This window comes from Arvicanthis niloticus, chromosome 2 (assembly GCF_011762505.2).
Source record: "Arvicanthis niloticus isolate mArvNil1 chromosome 2, mArvNil1.pat.X, whole genome shotgun sequence".
Taxonomy (NCBI): domain Eukaryota; kingdom Metazoa; phylum Chordata; class Mammalia; order Rodentia; family Muridae; genus Arvicanthis; species Arvicanthis niloticus.
In genome coordinates, this window is record NC_047659.1 from 93,678,673 (window position 1) to 93,698,305 (window position 19,633).

The following is a 19,633-nucleotide window of genomic DNA, read 5'->3' on the forward strand; positions in this document are numbered from 1 at the left end:
ATTTGTGTCCCTGATCTTCTGGGATGCCCCCAGGCCCAGCTTGGTCAAGAGTCCATAAGAGTCCCTGGTCTGCTGCTGTTTGTAAGAGGTATCAGAGCTATTAGACAAATCCTCAGCTGAGAAGCAGAGCTGGAGTAGACTCAGTTTCAGGAACAGGAGTGTGGTAAGGCTGTTGGTGGGTGGCCCAGGAGCCTGGTATGGTGTGTCTAGCTTGTGGCTTGAGGAATCTGGATGTAGTTTCTGTCCGGGAAGGGACTTGAGTAATGGAAGCAATGGTGGCTGATATTTTAGACACTACTCAGAGCTTCCCATGGGTTGCAACATGCTCTCTCCACGGAGCCTCGCAATTTGAAGGTTGGGCAGCAGGGAGGTCAGAAGGTAGGGATAGAAGGAGCTCTTCCTAAGGAATGAGTTAGAAGGGGGTGACTTCTCTCTCTGACAACCACCTTTCCCTGAACATCCCTCTCCACTCTCACACCAGTCAGCCTCCTCAGTGCCTGGATTGTTGCCCGGCTTCGGATGAGGAATTTCAAGAGGCTCCAGAGACAAGAGCGCCAGAGCATCATGTCTGAGAAGCTTGTAGGGGGAGTGGAAGGTAGGCCTAATGGTAGCCAGGGCAGTGATGGGAAGGACATGATTTGGGGTTATGATCCATAACCCCATTCCAGAAGTCCAAGGAAAAGGATCCTCATTCCTAGGGGTGTAGATGAAGCCTGGGCAGGTCGGGGAAAGCCATGGTAGGCACTGGATCTGCAGTTTTCCAAGCTTCAAAGCTCCTCCCAATGATCCCAAATAAATGGAATGCGATCGAGTAGTAGAAGAGTCACAAGACCCTGCCTTCATCTCAAAGGGCTGTGACTCACAAGTCCTGAATGGCTGTGTGGCATCTTGTGCTGGAATTGCAGGCAACAGAAGTCATTAATGAAGGTCTGAAGTCAAGTAGGACTGGAATCCTGGCTGTTGGACCTTAGGCAGAACTTGTTTTAAATGCCTCTAAACCTGTTTCTTCTTATCTGTGAAGTATCGATCCTAATGGTGCCTGTATCTTAGGTTGTGAAGAAATGTGATAACTAACCCAAAGCAGTACAGTGAGCATCCAGCAGACACTCAGGAAACAGTGGCCCTTATTTGCCTCGTGGGTTAGAGGAGCAGCAGAACCATTGAGGAGAGAATGGCCCTCAGAGTCCAGTGTTGGTGGGGTCGTGCTGCCGAGACCCTGCACTGGCGGTCTGTCTCCCTATGTGTTCTTCTGCACCCCAGCTGACCCAGCCCCATCTCTTGCTTCCCAGCTTTGGAATGGCAGGGCCGCAAGGAACCCTGCAGGCCAGTGCTTGTGCACTTACAGCCTGGACAGATCCGAGTAATGGATGGCAGGCTCACTGTGCTCCGTACCATCCAGCTGCGGCCCCCACAACAGGTCAATCTCATCCTGTCCAGCAACCGTGGACGCCGCACCCTGCTGCTCAAGATCCCCAAGGAATATGACCTGGTATGGCCCAGCTGGCCTCATCACAGATGAGGCAGTTAAGTAAACAGAAAGGAATACTGAGCCAAGAGACAGGGTTTTTGGCTTCTAGTCCCCAAATGTAGTACCTGATAAAGAGATAAATTTGAACATGTCTGTCCTGTTCTGGATCTGCTGGTTCACACGGTCTCCTCACATTCTGGCAGCAGCTTCTTTGGTTATAAGTCCTAGCCATGAGTTCCTGGAAGAACCTGGGTCATCTTCCCTATTCTCTTATTTCAGACTTCAGAGGATTTTCTTTTTTCCCACAAATTAATTTATTTATCCATTCTATATCCCAATCAGGACTTGGAGGGGAGTTAAACAGAAGGCTGCCATGGGTTCTGACTACCCAGGTCACAGTCTATCCACCCTCTGCCCCATTCCCTGTCCCCCTCCCCCGCTCCAGCTTTTCTCCAGTATGGAATGTGACTCACTGAAATACGTTTTCTCTTCTGTAAATGAAGGACAATTATCTCGTTTGCAAGGCCACACCAGTGACCCCTTGTGTGTTCCATGTGAAACCACTGTCCTCGAGAGGCTCTGACATGTTTGCTTCTGCTCCTGCTACCTCTGAAGGTGCTGTTGTTTAACATGGAGGAGGACCGCCAGGCACTGGTGGAAAACATCAGGGGAGCGCTGAAGGAGAATGGGCTGAGCTTCCAGGAGTGGGAACTGAGGGAGCAAGAGCTGATGAGAGCAGCAGTGACCAAGCAACAGCGGGGTCACCTCCTGGAGACATTTTTCAGGCACCTTTTTTCCCAGGTATATGTACATGGGATTAGACCTGGTGTGTACGTGTGTGTGTGTGTGTGTGTGTGTGTGTGTGTGCGCACGCACACACACCTGTGGTGACATCCTTTCCTACATGAGGTCATGGGAATGATCATTCAAATCTCAGGGTTTGAATTCTCAGCTGAAAAATGTGTCCTGATTTAGATCAAGTCACCAGGCTTTTATGTAACTGGAGTCCTAGGGCAGATCTGGAGGTGTGGGGGTAGGAGTGTGTCCCAACAGATTAAGTTCAGCCACTTGCCTCACAAATCAAAGTAATGGTGGCTACTCAGGGAAGGAATCTAATTAACATAGCCACGTTGGAAAGCCATGTTGTTAGATAGAACATCTAAACACTGTCTTTGCAGATACTGACAAGTACTTCTGGATTATATAGGGAAAGGGCAGAAGCAGGGGGCCTAAAGCATGCATAGTTAGTCAACCTTAGTCAAACCATGGTCTGGTTGGTTAGTATTTCAATGTCAGATCTGCAACTTGGCTCCAGTGACTATGTTACTTCCTATTACTTAGGGAAACCTTCTGGTTCCCTTGAGATGAATGGTTTTGCTTAGGTGGGCAGCCTCAGTTCCTACCATGGAGTACCTGCTTCTGTTTAGAGAGTAATGTCATCATGAGATAATCTGCCTGTAAGTTCTGCTTGCTGTTCCAAGGTGACCGAAGGTTCATGTCAGTAGCTAGAGATTTCCAGGGGTCTGGAACAGGATGTAAAGTCTGGTGGTAAAATGCCTTTGTTACGCTCTTCTCCATGTCTTCATCCTTGAAAAGGGATGGGATAGATTAGGTAAATTTAGGACTGATCACCCTGATGACATCAGGGAGTTATTCATTTTGCTTTTTCATAGGGATTTAATTTTAATTATGTCCACGTTGGTGAGGGACAAATGAGTGTGGGTGCCTCCAGAGGGCAGAGGTTATCGCATCCAACTTGGACTTGAGTGACAGGCAAGAGGTTGTGAACTTCCTGAGAAACCTAATGAGGGTGTTGGGAACTGAACTTGGAACCCCTTGAAGAGAAATATGTGCTCTTAATCCTTTGCCATCTCTCCAGCCCCTAGTTTCAGGTTTTAGAGAGGCACTCATTAAGCAATTAACATGTCTTCATGCCTGAGCTGAGCGGGAAATGAAAGCCCAGAGGAGATGCACAAAATAAAGGCACAGATGCCAAGATTTACTCTGCTTCGAGGAGTCTGTTGGCCCACTTGAAGAGTGCTCTTCTGCAAAAACAGCCTCTAAATTCTTTTCATATTTACTGTGAAGATGTCCCAACCCATCTGAATCCTGTCTCCTGATGTAAGACTTCAGGGAGACAATGTGCAGGAAGGAAGCAGGGCAAGTCAGTACTGTGGGGCCCCTGAGGACCATACTTCATCCCTTCTTTGGGGAGTGCACCATGGAGATGTAATATCTGCCATATGAACTTTTGAAAACTACTGGGAAGATGTGGGAAAATTTGATAGAGGGGAGAATCCCAAGACTGATGTACACATCTCGTACAAAAAATGAAGGTAACCTGGGTAGAACACTACAGTGGAGATAGAAGATTAAATGTGGAAAGCTTGGTGGCACACACCTGAAAAGGTGAAACAGGAGGACTTGGAGCTCAGCCTGGGCTACTGTCTCAAAACCAATGATGTCTGTGGACATAGTTTAGTGGTAAAGTACTTGCTGGGATGTGTTCTATCCCCAGCATGGGGCTCATGGGTAGACATGAATCTAGCATGCATGCCACACCTAACAAGTTAATCATTCTATTAGGATAGTGGTGATAGTCACACAAGAGGCTGATAAGGAATGAAGATTATAAAAGTGATGCAGAAAACATATGATCTAAGATGTTAGAGAAGAAAAGCTTTCAGTCTGGTGTAAGTTCATGATGGAGGTCAGATTGGCAAGGGCTCGGAGTTGGGAGAGTTTTGGCCCAGGAGAAAGGAGTAAGACTGAGTACTGTAGAAGGGAGAGGGGGAGAGAGAGAGAGAGAGAGAGAGAGAGAGAGAGAGAGAGAGAGAGAGAGAGAGAGAGAGAATGTCTGAGAAGGAGCAAGGCAGCTAGCTGGGAGAGGATTCATATAGGAGACTGTCATTTAATGGGCATGCGCAAGGGACTCTGGGTCAGACTTAACTCTCCACCTAAATGACTATGAAGTTTGCCCAAGAAACAAGGGACCCTCGGCTGGTAGGGCTCCTTGCTTGGTCACAAGTAGGATCTGGGCACCAGATCAGATTTCATCAGGATAAAGGGTGGACCTTGTTCTGGAAGTTTAATGGACTGTCAGCTAGCCTGTGCTTTCCATCTTTAAACGGTTCCCTAGGCAGCCTCTCTTGCTGATTTCATCATAACCTGTGAGATAAGTGAGGCTGGTGGAAATGAACCTCAGACAAATAAAGGGATGTGCCCAAGGTTATGTAGCGCACAGGTGGCAGTGTTGGGACGTGAACCCAGGTCTCTTACCTCCTGCCCCAGGCTCTTTCCATTAAAGCACCTTGTCTGAAACTGCAGTTCTTGCCTCATGAAAACAGCCAGGCTTGAACTGAGCAGCTGTTGGTAGGCAGGAAAAGCAGGTATTGCGGCCTGTGGCCTACCTGCTTCCCTCTGTCTGTTCTCTTGCTGGGTGCAATCCCTGGTAAGATGGAGGTGGCCCATAATAAGAATTCTCCTCTCCCAAACCCTTGAGATGTCAGGCATAAAGGATTCACATAGTCTTAGTAACCCCAAAGTGGGGTCTTTGGCTTGGCAGGGAAAGATCTAGACGAGAAAGCTGTCAGCAAACAAGGCCTGACTTCAATTACCTCTACTTTCTCCTTGACTCTTCTCCCCCCTGTGATTCTGAACCCACTGTGCTCATGTCAAAGCATATCTGGGACCTCTTGGTTCTAACTCCAAATATCCAGGTTGGGTCATACATACTTGGTTCAGTCAGCTAAGTTAGGGGGCCAGGACTCTGTGGTATAAATAAAAATTACCCACAGGCCTGGACTGCTTATAGGGGGTATGCTGGACAAATATCTGCCTCAGAATGTGGCCCTATCAACCTGTAAGTGAAGGATGTCTCCTCTTCCCCCCACCTCCCACCTCGGGGGCTTCCTAAATGCAGGTGCTAGACATCAATCAAGCAGATGCAGGGACTCTGCCTCTGGACTCTTCGACGAAAGTGCGTGAAGCTCTGACCTGTGAGCTGAGCAGAGCTGAGTTTGCAGACTCCCTGGGCCTCAAGCCCCAGGATATGTTTGTGGAGTCCATGTTTTCTCTGGCCGACAAGGATGGCAATGGCTACCTGTCCTTCCGGGAGTTCCTGGACATCCTGGTGGTCTTCATGAAAGGTGAGGAAGAGGAAAATAATTGTCCAGACAGAGATGGGGCACTGACGTTGAAGTGTGACTGACCCATTGGAGATGGAGGGCCCCGAGGCTAGGCCTTCAACTATGGCAGATGCTTGGCAGTCTAGAAAGGGTTTCTAGAGGTTGGGTAGGTCTCTCCTCACAGAACCCCTCTTCTTCCAGGCTCCCCAGAGGAGAAGTCTCGCCTTATGTTCCGAATGTATGACTTTGATGGGAACGGTCTCATTTCCAAGGATGAGTTCATTAGGATGCTAAGGTTGGTCCTCTCCAGCAGGCAGGACAGGGACTGCCAGCGAGAAGGGGCCAGCAATGGGATAGCAGAAGTATAAAGGAGAAGTAGAGGGCATCTTTTTTATCTTTGTAACCAGAGCCTTCTAGAACTAATAGGGGGCTTGGGATTCAGCTAGCTGGGACCCTGTTATGGAAGACCCTGAAGTGGATGGCCAGTGAGCTTTTGTGTCTGGGCCTGGTGCCTGCTTCCAACCATAGGTCCTTCATCGAGATCTCCAACAACTGCCTGTCCAAGGCCCAGCTGGCTGAGGTGGTGGAATCCATGTTCCGGGAATCGGGCTTCCAGGACAAGGAGGAGCTGACCTGGGAGGACTTCCATTTCATGCTGCGGGACTACGACAGTGATCTCCGATTCACACAGCTGTGTGTCAAAGGTGGGACTGCCTGGTCAGCAGGGCTGATTTACTTGTCAGGTATAATTCCTATATACTTTTAGGAGCACACAGAAATACTTTATTTAAAAACCAGAAGAAAAATCAATATAATAATGAATATATAATATAGCTAGTGTTGATTATACCCATGTAATTATCAAATGAAAATAATATTTATTTTTATCTGTATGGAGAAAGGGACCCAAGAAGAGGAAAGTGCCCTGGGCTTATGAATGTATTCTGGCTGTTGCAGTGGGTGGGGTAAGGATGGGGTAGAAGACTTTTTTGTTTGTTTGTTTGTTTGTTTGAGACAGAATCTCGCTATGTGCATGGTGGGTGGCCTGGAACTTGCAATGTAGACCAGGCTGGCCTTGAATTTGTGGCTGTCCTCCTGCCTCTACCTCTAAAGTGCTGAGATAACTGATATATGCTACTATACCAAGTCTTGGGTAGGAGATATTAACTGGAACCCTGCTTCTCCTGGCTCCTGGCCAAAGCCACCCTACCCTTGCACCTCTCAGCTTGGAGCAGGGAGGAGACGATGCCTCTTTGTTACGACTCTATTTGGCCAGGCTATGTTCTCCTCAGCTGGGTTGTCTGGTTCTGGTATATTTGGGGTTTGGTCCCCTAACTCCCACCCTATCTCCTGGCTAAGCGCTCAGTAAGCATTTGGAGTACATCACAACCCAACTCCTTTGTCCTTCCCACTCCTTCTTACCCTACCTGTGTCTGACTCATGTGGGTGGAGGTCAGGGTCTCATCGAGGGAAGGGACAGATAACAAGCAGAGGGTCTGTGTGTGGCTGGTTCTGAGCTGTCACAATGTCTTCGTGATTCTTCTCGGGGCGTGTTGAGACTAAACCCGGTCCTTCCCAGATTATGAGACAAGTGGGGGCTGGCAGCATTGCTGAGAGACAGGAGCAAGTCAAGCAAGATGTGGATGAACTTCCTCTGGCCTGAGGGCAAAGGGAGCTGCTGAAGAGGAAAGTTGAGTTTGTAGCTTTTCCTACCAAGCCAAGGCAGTGGGCACTTGGGCCCGAGGGTGGGCAGGGGCCAGGGTGGCACTCGGAAGTGAGTCAGGCTACACAGTCGTTGGGATATTCTGCCCTGGGATAACTAGGCAAGGGGTTGAGGATCAAGCCAAAGGCTAACTCTGTGTGATGTCTGGTTTCAGTTTTAATCATCACTATGCTTTGTTGTTTTCTTCTGATCTTATTTGAGAAAGATTTTACATGACAGAAAAGGGCATGAGATATTACAAACAGCCCCTCCCTTTTCACCAGAATCCGCTCTTCATTCCTATTTCAACACACTTGCTGTTTACTGAAAATTGGAGAGTGGATATCTGTACTTGGTTTTAAACACTTGATGTTAGAGTGACAAATATGGATCCGTGGTTAAGAGCTCTTGTAGAGGACCCAGATTCAGTTCCCAGTAACCACATGGCAGCTCACAACCATCTGTCCAGGTTCCAAGTTCCAGGGCATCAGATGTTCTCATCCGGTCTCCTCGGGCATCAGGCACTCATGTGATACACATAAATATATAATACAGAATACATAGATACGAGCACCCACGAACATAAATTTAATAAACCTTTAAATACTTGAACTTCATGTAGATGAGTTTACCATAAGCCAAGACATCTTTGGTGTTGGCTCAGAACTTAGAAGCCCCGTGGAGGCTCCAGATCTCCTAAGAATTTGGATTTGCAGCTCAACCTTGCTTTGTTCAGCCCTGACTGAACAATGAGATGAAACCTCCAAGGTTTTATTATGAACGGTTTCAAACCTCCCTTACAGCTGTCACTGATAGGTGAGTGCAGTTCCCCCGGGCGTGGGGGGGAGGCAAGAGCTGAGACTGCGGTACCCTGAGGTAGGATCTCTTTTTAATGGAGCCTTTCTACAGGCTTAGGAATAGGAAAAGGGGGACTGTGCACACTGAGTCAGGCTCTCCTAGACTCTGGGCTCTGAGCTGTTCCCTAACCAAGCTCTGTGCCCCAGGGGTGGAAGTACCAGAAGTGATCAAGAACCTCTGCCGGAGAGCCTCCTACGTCAGCCAGGAGAAGATCTGGTAAGCTCCCATCTGCATGTGTTGGGTAGTGGTCATTTTGCAGAATGGCTGAGGTTGGGCACACCCCACTATCCAATGTAGTACCTTCATGCAAATAGAAAAGGGCTCCACTTCCTCCACGTGGACAGACACATCCTTCCTCAGGATGAGGAGAAATCCTACTGAGTTTCGGCAAAGCTTGCTTACTGCCTGGGCCAAGAGTCCTTGTAAGGACAGAGTTATATATGGAGGCCTCAACTGGGACTCATTCTCTCTGTGTGTCTGCCTATCTGTGGGAATCTTGCTGTCCTGCATTGTGGGTTTTGATCTTTCCTGGACAAAGTTAGTTTGCAGAGCACGGCAGCAGAAGTCAGATGGTACGTTTGCCTTTCCTTCCTAGCCCTTCACCCAGAGTGAGCATCCATTGTGCCCGAAACATCACGAAGACTGCGTCATCACCACAGAGAATGCAGTGCCCCATGGACACAGACCCTCCTCAAGAGATTCGACGGAGGTTTGGCAAAAAGTATGCCTGCTGTGCCCCTAAAGTCTATGCATTCCTTCAATGATCCATTGCATGGTTCAGGGTACTCTGCTTTATTGGCTGATAAAGACTCTCTGCCTCAGTATGCTTTTGTTCAGTCTGGTGCACCACACTGACGAATATTGGAATGGTAGGAAGGGCAAGGGAAACTCAAGGATGTTTTCTCCCTCTGCCCAGGGAGTCAGGAGGGCCTTTATAGAGGCCCTTCCCTAATTATGTTTTTGTTGTTAGGATAAAAGAATGACTCCAAGCAACTTGGGGAGAAAGGGGCTTATTTGGCTTACAGGTTACAATATATCATAGAGAGGTGCCAAGGCAGGAGTTAGAAGCAGAAACCATAAAGGAACACTGGTTACTGACGTGCTTCCTCTAGTTTGTTCAGCTACCTTTCTTATACAGCCTAGGCTCATCTGCCTAAGGATGGTGCTGACCATGGTCGGCTGGGTCTGGTGACATCACTTAAGAAACAAATGCCCTATAAGTATGCCAAACACCAGGTGTGTCAAGTTGCCTACTAAAGCTACCTGTGACAGGCCCTTTGAGCCTTCTAAAGCCTCACTGTGGGTACCTGGTAGGAACTACAAACAGGGAAGGGAAGGAACTCTCTGTGAACGGACCCTGGTATAGATGGAGTGTATCCTCAGAGATGAAATAACTACTTGGAAGTCAGCCCTCAGAGAGTGGTTCTGAACCCTGCTGCAAGAGGCTTTGTTCTTCCCAGGCTGTCCCTCAGAGGGTCCTCCTTGGCGTAGCAGGTTTCCACTGGTATTGAGTCTCACAAGCCAAAGGCTTCCTCTCTCCCAGGGTAACTTCATTCCAACCCTTACTGTTCACTGAGGCACACCGAAAGAAGTTTCAACGCAGCCGAAGCCACCAAACGGTGCAGCAGTTCAAGCGCTTCATTGAAAACTACAGGCGCCACATCGGCTGTGTGGCAGTGTTCTACACCATCACTGGGGCGCTCTTCCTGGAGAGAGCCTATTGTGAGTGAGGTCACATACCGCAAGTCTGAGGCTGGGAACTGGGGCCTATTGTGAGTGACACACATCCCAATATGGGATTGGGGGAAAGGGCGGGCTGCAGTAAATGACAATAGTGTCGCCCCGCTGACAGCTGCACTGTTTTCCCTCCACAGACTATGCGTTTGCGGCACACCACAGCGGCATCACCGATACCACCCGCGTGGGCATCATCCTGTCCCGGGGCACGGCGGCCAGCATCTCCTTCATGTTCTCCTACATCCTGCTCACCATGTGCCGCAACCTCATCACCTTCTTGCGGGAGACCTTCCTCAACCGCTACATTCCCTTCGATGCTGCTGTGGACTTCCATCGTCTCATTGCCTCCACGGCCATCATCCTCACAGGCAGGGGCTGCTGCTCTGGGGTTTTCTTGGTACCCTTTGACCTTGCTGTCTTTCTCTCATGCTTCTCCTCGCTGTCATTTGCACCTGACTTTAATGTTGATTTGGGTGGCCTTCTCCATTAGGATGGAGTTAGCTGGGCTGTGGGATGAAATTAAGCCCAGGAGCCTACCCTTCCCTGAAAGGCTTTTCCTGCATTTTCAAGGGCATCCCTGCCTCAACTTCTGACAATCTACCAAGACTCTAGCACAAGGATACAAATGATTGCTTTCCTAGTCCTTATGCTATAAAACAGATCTGTGAAAGAAACCAAAGGAATGTGCTTCCAGTGGTATAATTTCAGACGTGTGGTTGTGTTCATGGGTGGAACAGGGAAGGAACTTGAGGTTGATTACAGGTCAGCAGCCCAGCCCCCAAAGGTGCTGCTTCAATCTGCCCTGTTTGGCACTTGAATGTGTTGCACACCCTCACTTGGCTGTCCCTGGGCTCACCACCGTGTCTGGTCTTTCTTAGTCTTACACAGTGCTGGCCATGTGGTGAATGTGTACCTGTTCTCCAACAGCCCGCTCAGTGTCCTCTCTTGCCTCTTCCCTGGCCTCTTCCATGATGATGGGTGAGTGTGTGTCAGGAGTGAATTTCTTGAAGGGAGGGGATAAATCTTCTCGGCCTAGAGGACAGTGTCACTTTCTAGGATAAAGTGACAATGACCAAGCCGAGCCACCAGCAGAGGGAGAGACTGGTGACTGGGTTGTGCTGCTCCTCTGGGAACTCTGGGAGAGGTCTCAGAGAACTCAACTCATGGTTTTGCTGTGTCTTCTGCACAGGTCCGAGTTCCCTCAGAAGTATTACTGGTGGTTCTTCCAGACTGTGCCAGGTGAGAGCCCTTCCCTTCCATCAATGTATATAGGCTTCACTCTAAACTCCAGGCTCTGGGTTCTGTCAGTAAACAGCCAAACTTATTCAATTCTTACAGTGAGCCAGGCTCTGTCCTCTGCCCCCGAGGACACTCCTTGGTACTAAGCCTTAGCCTGACTGCATTGTCACTCCTCATCCTTGGGCTACTTCCTCCCTGGAAAGGGCTTGCTGGCCTCCAATCTTGACCAGTTCTCAGGAGATTGGGAGTAGCTCCCTCTTTATAATACATACACCTACCATGATGCTTGCTTTGAGGAATGCTGTGTCCCGACTGCATGGGAGAAGGACTTGGCTTTTTATCAAACCAGACAGAAGTCCCTACCCCCCTACCCACACCATAAGATTTCTTGACAAAGATCCCGGGAGAGCGGGGGGGGGGGGGGGGGGGGGGAGGAGACATAGTTCTAGCTTCCTACAATCACCATTTCAGAGCTAATAGCTGTGAATCTATTAAGACTCTTCCTAAACCTATTTATATTCCAGTCTGTCCCCTCTTGGGGGTAATGTGTTTTCTATGCACTCCTTTCTGTGAAATACAGCAGGGTTTGGTTTTTTGTTTTTTTTTTTTCCTACTGCTTTGAACTTCAGAGGGCGCTTGCTGACTTGGGCACACTGGGATTTGGTGGATAAGGCTGTATTTATGCGCCTCTCTCTGCTCACAAGTTTACAGGCTGTGGTTCAATCCCTTCTTAACCTTTGCTTTCCCCGCACATCAGGGCTCTAATCTTCCTAATTACTGACTCTCTCCTCCTTGATCACTGGAGGGTAGTCTGGGTTTCTACACCCCAACCCTGGCTCCAGCATTACCCTCTCTGTACCCCTGGCATGGGATCCTCCATGAAAGAGGATGGAGCTTTCTATCAACTCCAGGCTGGACAAAGAACTCTGACAATTTGCTGGGTTAGTATGACCCCATGCACAAATTGGCTCAGAGTTCATGTCAAGTCCTATGATAGCCAGCCGGGTGGTACTTTTGACACCATGGGAACAGAGCCAGATATCCCCCATGTCTCATCTAGAGACTTCTGTGCCTCCAATTCATTCAGCACACATTTATACAAAGCCTGCAGTGTGCCAGGCCTGGCAACAGGCAGGAGAATCAGTGGTTACAGCTTAGCGTGGTCCTTGTTCTTGAGGACCTGAGAGTCAGGAAAAGGGGTGACATTTAAAAAAAAACTGTGATGACACAGGCAGAAAGGATTACAGCTATAGAAGATGAATATACTGTGTTGAATCAAATGGTACCTATGATCTGGGTGCACTTAAGTTCGAGACCACTTTATCACCTGTCTAGTTTGAACAGCGGAGTAGAGAGGGACATGACTGAATACCCCAGGACACACCGTCACACTGCACGGTCCCTCAGTCTTTTGCCCCGTCCTCCTCATAGGTCTCACTGGGGTCCTCCTGCTCCTGGCCCTGGCCATCATGTACGTCTTCGCCTCCCACCACTTCCGCCGACGCAGTTTCAGGGGCTTCTGGCTGACCCACCACCTCTACATTTTTCTCTACATCCTGGTGAGAGTTTTTGGCCATGGTCCAGGCCTGTGGGGTATGTGAAAGACATTCCTTGGGAGGCCATGAAGGCTGGGACATTGATTTTTCCATCCCCTAAGTTATTTCAAGTATTCGTTTCTCTACATCCCTCTACAAAGATGGAAATTATAGAGTGGGGCTCTCCAGTAAGTTGACCTATTATGTGGCTCTTGGAAGATTCCTTCCTTTCTGTGCATGTTTTTTTTTTTTTTTTCTTTTCTTTTTCGTAGTATCCCTGCCAGGTTCATCCACATTCCTCATAGACTTCCCCACACTGTTTCTCTCCAGCTCTTCTCTACCTTTGGGTGGCTAGTTTTTGGTTCCAGGGTGGACTTCTTGCACCTTAAGGAAGAATTACTCTTTTGGAGAAAGTTCTGTTCTGATCTCATCTGAGAAAACATTACCCACATCATCCAGCCAAACAACACTTGTAAAGTCAATAAGATCACTCAAAACACCAGCCAGATTGCTGATAAGATGGACTTTAAGACTCCGCCTTGTTGGCCGGGCGGTGGTGGTGCACGCCTTTAATCCCAGCACCTGGGAGGCAGAGGCAGGCGGATTTCTGAGTTCAAGGCCAGCCTGTCTACAGAGTGAGTTCCAGGACAGCCAGGGCTACACAGAGAAACCCTGTCTCGAAAAAACCAAAAAAAGAAAGAAAGAAAAAAAAAAAGACTCCGCCTTGTTATGCTTTGGATGCAGCAAGTAGTTCAAGAGGATGCTGAGATTGATTACTAGAGGAAAAGGAGCTTATTTGAAGTGTTATCAACACCATGGACAGACAGACAGAGAGACAGACAGACAGACGCACGCAGATGGTCTGGGCTCCAAGGAGAGAGCTCAGGTTCCAACACCAGAGACAGAATGGCTTGGGTCTTTGAAGATAGTAGAAGCTAGGTAGCAGAGGAAGGGATTGCTTACACCTTTTGAGGATGGGGGAGGTTTACACCAGGAACCTGCAGCCAGGAGGAGGCAGAGAAGGGAGCAGAGAACAGATGTGGCATTCCTTTGATGTAGACTCACTTCCCCCAGAGATATGACATTGGCCTGTCAGCTAACTCAGGACTCAGAGACAATGCCTGACAGTATCTGTGAGAGCAGGCCCAAACAGAGGCTGGATTCTATCACTGCCATTCTTATACACCTATACTGTTTCCTTCTTAACCCAGGCTCCATGTCTTTTTTCCTTCACACTCTCTCTCCTCTCCTGATCCCTTCACTCTCTTCTGTGTTGTCATCAGCTGATTCGATTCACCTTAATCCTGAGCTAACTCTGACCTGGGTCCCTGTGCTATTACTCTGATTTCCCACCTTCCTCAGCTACACAGTAGTCCCCAAAGGGCACTCTACCCAAGTCTGAAGGCCTTCACTTTTCCTACCTGATAATTCATGGCTTGGCTGCTAGCATTCAAAGAGCCCAAGCCCCTATGACTAGCATTTTTATTTCCTGATAGAGCAGTATACAGGGGTCTCCCTTGTTCTGAGATGAAGAATGTACCACTACCTGGGTATGGCTTGATCTTGTTATCCTACCCCTTCCTCCCAGATGAAGCTCTGTCCTCACTAATAGCTGGGATATACATGCGCGTGAGTGTGCATACACACACCCACACCCACACACACACACACACACACACCCACCCACACACACACACACACACACAGACTTGCCTGTGGCTCAGCACTTCCTGATTCTAAAAAAAACCTATCTGGCTTGGCTTCAGATATTTCCTAGAACTGCTGTTTATTCCAAAGAATCTCTCTGTCCTCAGGGAGCTTCGGTTAACTAATTTCCTCCCTTCCCACTAATTCCCTACCTATCCAATAATGTGTGGATCCCTAGCCTGCTGCCTACTGCTTCTGCTACAAAAATGCTGCTTCTTGTTCCTGGCGATAGAACTAGTTGGAAGACTAGTATGGCCAGCTTGATCCCCTAAGTCCAAGACTGCTTCCTGATCCATTGCTGGTTGTAGAAATAACTGGGTTGCTGGGCAGCCCCAGCCTGGCAGATTGAGAACCTTTTACATGGGTAAGGAGATGGGGAATAAAGCAACTCTCTTATCACTTATCATAGGAGGTGGAGGGAGGCAGTGTAAGTAAAAGACTCCAGTGTAGAACAGACTCTGAGAAAGAATGTGTAAGTTGGCAACTCGGAAACTGAACTGCCCCACCATGGGGAAAGCTTTAAAAATGTAGAACTCTTTACTGGAGAAGGAATTCCTGAACAAAAGACCTGATTTCAATGAAACAGATAGCAACCAAGTGTCTCTTCTGTCTTAGCTCTGAGGGAGGTCCAAGAAGTGGCAACACTAAACCCCACCTTTAGGAATTTAGGATTTGCTGCAGAGACCAGTGATACATGCACACCGAACAGAAGGAATTGCTGAGCAGAATGTCCAAACAGTAAGCCATAGGAAATCACAAAGGAAAGTTTTACTTACATTGAACTGGTCAGGGGCAACTTTGAGAGCAAATGGGACACAGGCCACAGCTTTAGAAGAGAGAGCTAAACAGTGACAAGGCTGAGTGGAAACTGAAGAGCAATCCAGGTAGCAGGATCTAGGTAGAAGGGCACGCACACAGATGTAGGGGTGGGAAACATGATAAGACTATCCAGGGGACAAAGGAGACAGGCCTGGGTGGCTGGAGACATGTGGGGGTGGCTGATAAGGCAGAATGGTTATGGCTCATCAGAGCCCATGGACATGGTGGAGCACAGAAAGACAAGAGCAGTGGGTGAGGACATTAAGCTTGGACCACGCCTGTGATTGGGGGTGACAGATGCAATGGGGCCCACACAGGAGCTGGAAATTGAGTGGCTGGGAAGGCTGAGGCAGAACCTGAAGAACACTGTTGCTGCAGTAGCTGTGAGACACAGAGGTGAAAAGGGGGTCACTAGTGTCACAGGCTACAGAGAGGAAGCAGGCATGACTTTAAGAAAACCCTGTAGTAGGGCCTGACAGCACATGACTATAGTCCCAGCTACTTGGGAGCCTGAAGTTGGAGGACCACAAGTTCCGAGCCTGCCTAGTCTACAGAGTGAGTTCAAGGCTAGTTTAGTCAAATCATTCAGACTTTTTCAAATAAAAGGAAAAAAAAGGGGGGGGGGCTTGAATGTAGCCTCTAGGCTTAAACCCTAAAGAACAAAGAGGGAGGGAGAGAATCTTGGGTGGGGCTGGTTATAGTCTGGCAGGTCATTTCATGGAAAAGACAGACTAGTTAAGTGTTCTTGGCCACCAAAAGGTGGGATAAACAGGACACCCTCTTTCCAACCATTACTGAGTATTAAGTGTGTACCCAGCGGGCACTACAAAGGACCAAAACAATGCTAGCACAGTCCTTGCCTCCTCAGACCATTCAGGACAATGATACGCATGGGAATGAGCAAAGGCTGATTATGGATGATGACAGATTTAAGTTAACAAGGAGATATGATTTGAGGAGGCGCCATTTCTGCTGAAGCTTGGGAAGGGGAATGGAAGTTGCTATGGGAAGAACTAGGAGTAGGAAGCCCAGGTTTTCTCTTAGCCCTGTAAGTGCAAAGATTTGGAACCCAAAAGACTCATATGTGAGGAACAGGGAGGAAGAACCAGCCAGCTGCAAGGCCAAAGTATGTAATGGGAAGTTCACTAAGGCTTTTTAGACAGAGGGAATGATTAAAAAGTACTTCAAAAGGTCACATTGCCTGGCGTGTTGATTCAGGCTTGTAAATCCTGTATTCAGAAGGCTGACACAGGAGGATCACCACAAGCTCAAGGCCAGCATGGGCTACATCTGAGATCAGCCCCGCCCCCCCACCTCTCCCTCTCTCATACACACACTAGGCATCTATCTGACAAGAGTCCAGGTGGGAGTCAACTTGGCTATGTCTGGGATGGTAGTATTCCTTTGGAATGCTTTGGAGGATGGAGGAGGCAGTGGTTGTTTTAGAACCTAGACGGTGAGGTGGAGAAGTTCATAGGGTCTCAGGCTAAGGCTGGCCCCACAGTCTGTTGTGTGCACCTCTGTGTCTGAGCCATGTTCTTCGGTCTGTGCAGCTCATCATCCATGGCAGCTTTGCTCTGATCCAGATGCCCCGATTCCACATCTTCTTCCTGGTCCCTGCAATTATTTATGTGGGGGACAAGCTGGTGAGCCTGAGCCGGAAGAAGGTGGAGATCAGCGTGGTGAAGGCCGAGCTGCTGCCTTCAGGTACAAGCCTGGAGGTTGTAAGGGAACCAGCTTGGCTACTAAGGCAACTGACAGGGTACAAATAGTGCTTGGACCACTCTAGTCTCCTAGCCTTTCCCAGTGGAAGCAGAAGGGGCCTGGAGTTGCTGGGAGGAGTAATTGGGTGAGAAATGTTCTTTGCCAGAAGATTAAGTCCTGCTTAAGACAGAATGGAGGAGACTGGGCTAGGCTTCCCCTTGCCCTGTGCATCCCCCAGCTCCTCCTCAAGGCAAGGTCCTATAAAGGAATGTCTACTTGTTACCAGAGCTGAGGTTGGAGGAACTTTCTAGAGACCATACTGTTGCCGGGTCCAAGGCAACACTCTCTTGAATCATCCCTTCCCAGGAGTGACCCACCTGCGGTTCCAGAGGCCTCAAGGCTTTGAGTATAAGTCAGGGCAGTGGGTTCGGATTGCATGCCTGGCTCTGGGAACCACCGAGTACCACCCTTTCACACTGACTTCTGCACCTCACGAGGACACACTCAGCCTGCATATCCGGGCAGCTGGACCCTGGACCACCCGACTCAGGGAGATCTACTCACCCCCAACGGGTGACACCTGTGCCAAATACCCAAAGGTACCCAACTTCAGGGCAGGTATCTATTCACTCTTAGATTCTCCCAGCATCCCAGGCTCCCCGCTGTACTAACCCTTCCACATCCAGAGACCTCACCCTGTATTTTTCCTGTGTCATTTAAGTCTCTTTCCCTGCCGACTGTTTCCACTTCTGGCTTCAGAATGATGGCCAAACTGAATTTAAAAACCACTGCACTCCCTACAGCTGTACCTCGATGGACCTTTTGGAGAGGGCCACCAGGAATGGCATAAGTTTGAGGTGTCAGTGCTGGTAGGAGGGGGCATTGGAGTCACCCCCTTTGCTTCCATCCTCAAAGACCTGGTCTTCAAGTCATCAGTCAGCTGCCAAGTGTTCTGTAAGAAGGTGAGCACCAGTCCCTATTTGCGTAACAATGACTGCATCTCCTGCCTCCAGGCTTGTCTCTGATATCCAGACAAAGACAAGTCAGTTTGAAACCTGGAGAGGGGCAGTGTGTTGGAAAGACACCAGGGTGTCCTGACAGGCAGAATTGGTATACTGATGTCCGTAGGCCCCCACCCAGTTTTCCAAGAGCTTCTTCATAGGAGTGCCCACACAGGAGTTACCTGTGGGAGTCTCTCCAGGAAGGACTGAAGGAAGGTAAAACAAAACAAGCAAGCAACAAAACTGCATTCCTTTATCCAGAAGAGACCAGCCTTTGGAGCACCAGCTGGGAGAGGGAAGGGCACCTTTGGGGTGGGGCACAAGTAAAACTGGCTTAGGTCTCAGGATCCAGGGGAGGTGCCAAGGTAGGACTTGCAGGTGGGTTGGCCTTAGCAACTTAGTCAAGGCTTCAGGCCCCCTCCACACAGGCCCCCTTTTCTGTAATTCTGACCCAGTGGCAGGCCCCTGCTTGTCTCTCTGGGCCTGGCAGGTGACTCAGGTATGCTGGAATGCAGCAGGCAGAGCCCAGCCTACATGCTGTCTGCACTCAAAGGGTGCCAGCTCTTCTGTTCCTTCACTTGCAGCACCTGGTTTATCCTCTTGAAAGCTTAAGTTGGCTCCCCTTCCGGGATTGGGGTTAGAAGGCCTTTTTTTCTTTAAGTCACATTTCAGGCAGCTAAGGTTCCCCAGGGTGGCAGCTCTATGAAATGCCTTTCAGCTCAAAAGTTCTGCCTCCAGGTAGCTGCTCAGCCGAGCAGCACCCACTGAAGGAAGTGCTAGGATGGCTTGGCTTGAGGAAGTTGCCTTGGACCGGACAGACCTTAGCTCAGTGGTGGAAGGCTCTTTGGTGAGATTGCTTCTCACTCCCACCTCTCTCTGTCCAAGGGCAATACATCTGTATTGTACATTCCATTTCCTAGGTAGTCTAGAGGCAGGAACAGACTAGTTAAGGTCAGAATTCCATGTTGACATGCAGGACCTATAGGGAGTGGGACCTGAGCTGGCTCTGAGCCCCAGTGTGTGTCCTCAGATCTACTTCATCTGGGTGACAAGGACTCAGAGGCAGTTTGAGTGGCTGGCTGACATCATCCGGGAGGTGGAGGAGAATGACCGCCAGGACCTGGTGTCTGTGCACATCTATATTACTCAGCTGGCTGAGAAGTTTGACCTCAGGACCACCATGCTGGTAGGTCAGGGCCAGCCAGGCATGGCAGGTGGGCCACTCTCAGGGCCAAGGGTTGGTCCTAGCAATGACCGTCCTTCCCCATTTCATTCGCCAGTACATCTGTGAGCGGCACTTCCAGAAAGTGCTGAACAGAAGTTTGTTCACGGGCCTGCGCTCTGTCACTCACTTTGGCCGCCCTCCCTTTGAGCCCTTTTTCAACTCTCTGCAGGAAGTCCATCCCCAAGTAAGTCTACTTCATATCTTAGTTCTCGGCTCCTTTGGTCATTCAGGGGCTGAGCAAAGCTCTCAGTCCTACTCTATCAAGGAAACAATTGGTCACTGCTGAGAATCCAGGGAGATTGGTAAGTTACAGACTGAAGAAACATAGATGGAGGACCACCCTAAGGTGGGAGGGAAGGAAGAAAGGAAGGATGGATGGACGAAGGGAACAGAGATTTGCCAACTCTGAAGCCTAAGTTCATCCACCAAACAGAAGAGCTCAATACTAGAGACAGCCCTTACTATACAGTCAGGGCTATACTCACCATTAACGCTAAGCCAGCTCTTCCCC

At 49.1% G+C, this 19,633-nt stretch overlaps 1 protein-coding gene across 1 annotated transcript in view; it reads left to right on the top strand.

The window, feature by feature from the left end:
* Duox1 (dual oxidase 1) overlaps positions 1–19,633 on the top strand; it is a 34,795-nt gene that overhangs the window by 14,138 nt on the left and 1,024 nt on the right. The window contains exons 16-33 of the mRNA XM_034494272.2: positions 482–595; positions 1,290–1,489; positions 2,084–2,269; positions 5,391–5,616; positions 5,797–5,890; positions 6,124–6,299; positions 8,302–8,371; positions 8,751–8,876; positions 9,699–9,877; positions 10,030–10,260; positions 10,771–10,870; positions 11,082–11,131; positions 12,563–12,690; positions 16,746–16,899; positions 17,263–17,495; positions 17,700–17,858; positions 18,928–19,083; positions 19,178–19,306. Of these exons, the coding sequence (XP_034350163.1) occupies positions 482–595; positions 1,290–1,489; positions 2,084–2,269; positions 5,391–5,616; positions 5,797–5,890; positions 6,124–6,299; positions 8,302–8,371; positions 8,751–8,876; positions 9,699–9,877; positions 10,030–10,260; positions 10,771–10,870; positions 11,082–11,131; positions 12,563–12,690; positions 16,746–16,899; positions 17,263–17,495; positions 17,700–17,858; positions 18,928–19,083; positions 19,178–19,306 (2,711 nt within the window). The remainder of the gene's footprint in view (positions 1–481; positions 596–1,289; positions 1,490–2,083; positions 2,270–5,390; positions 5,617–5,796; positions 5,891–6,123; positions 6,300–8,301; positions 8,372–8,750; positions 8,877–9,698; positions 9,878–10,029; positions 10,261–10,770; positions 10,871–11,081; positions 11,132–12,562; positions 12,691–16,745; positions 16,900–17,262; positions 17,496–17,699; positions 17,859–18,927; positions 19,084–19,177; positions 19,307–19,633) is intronic.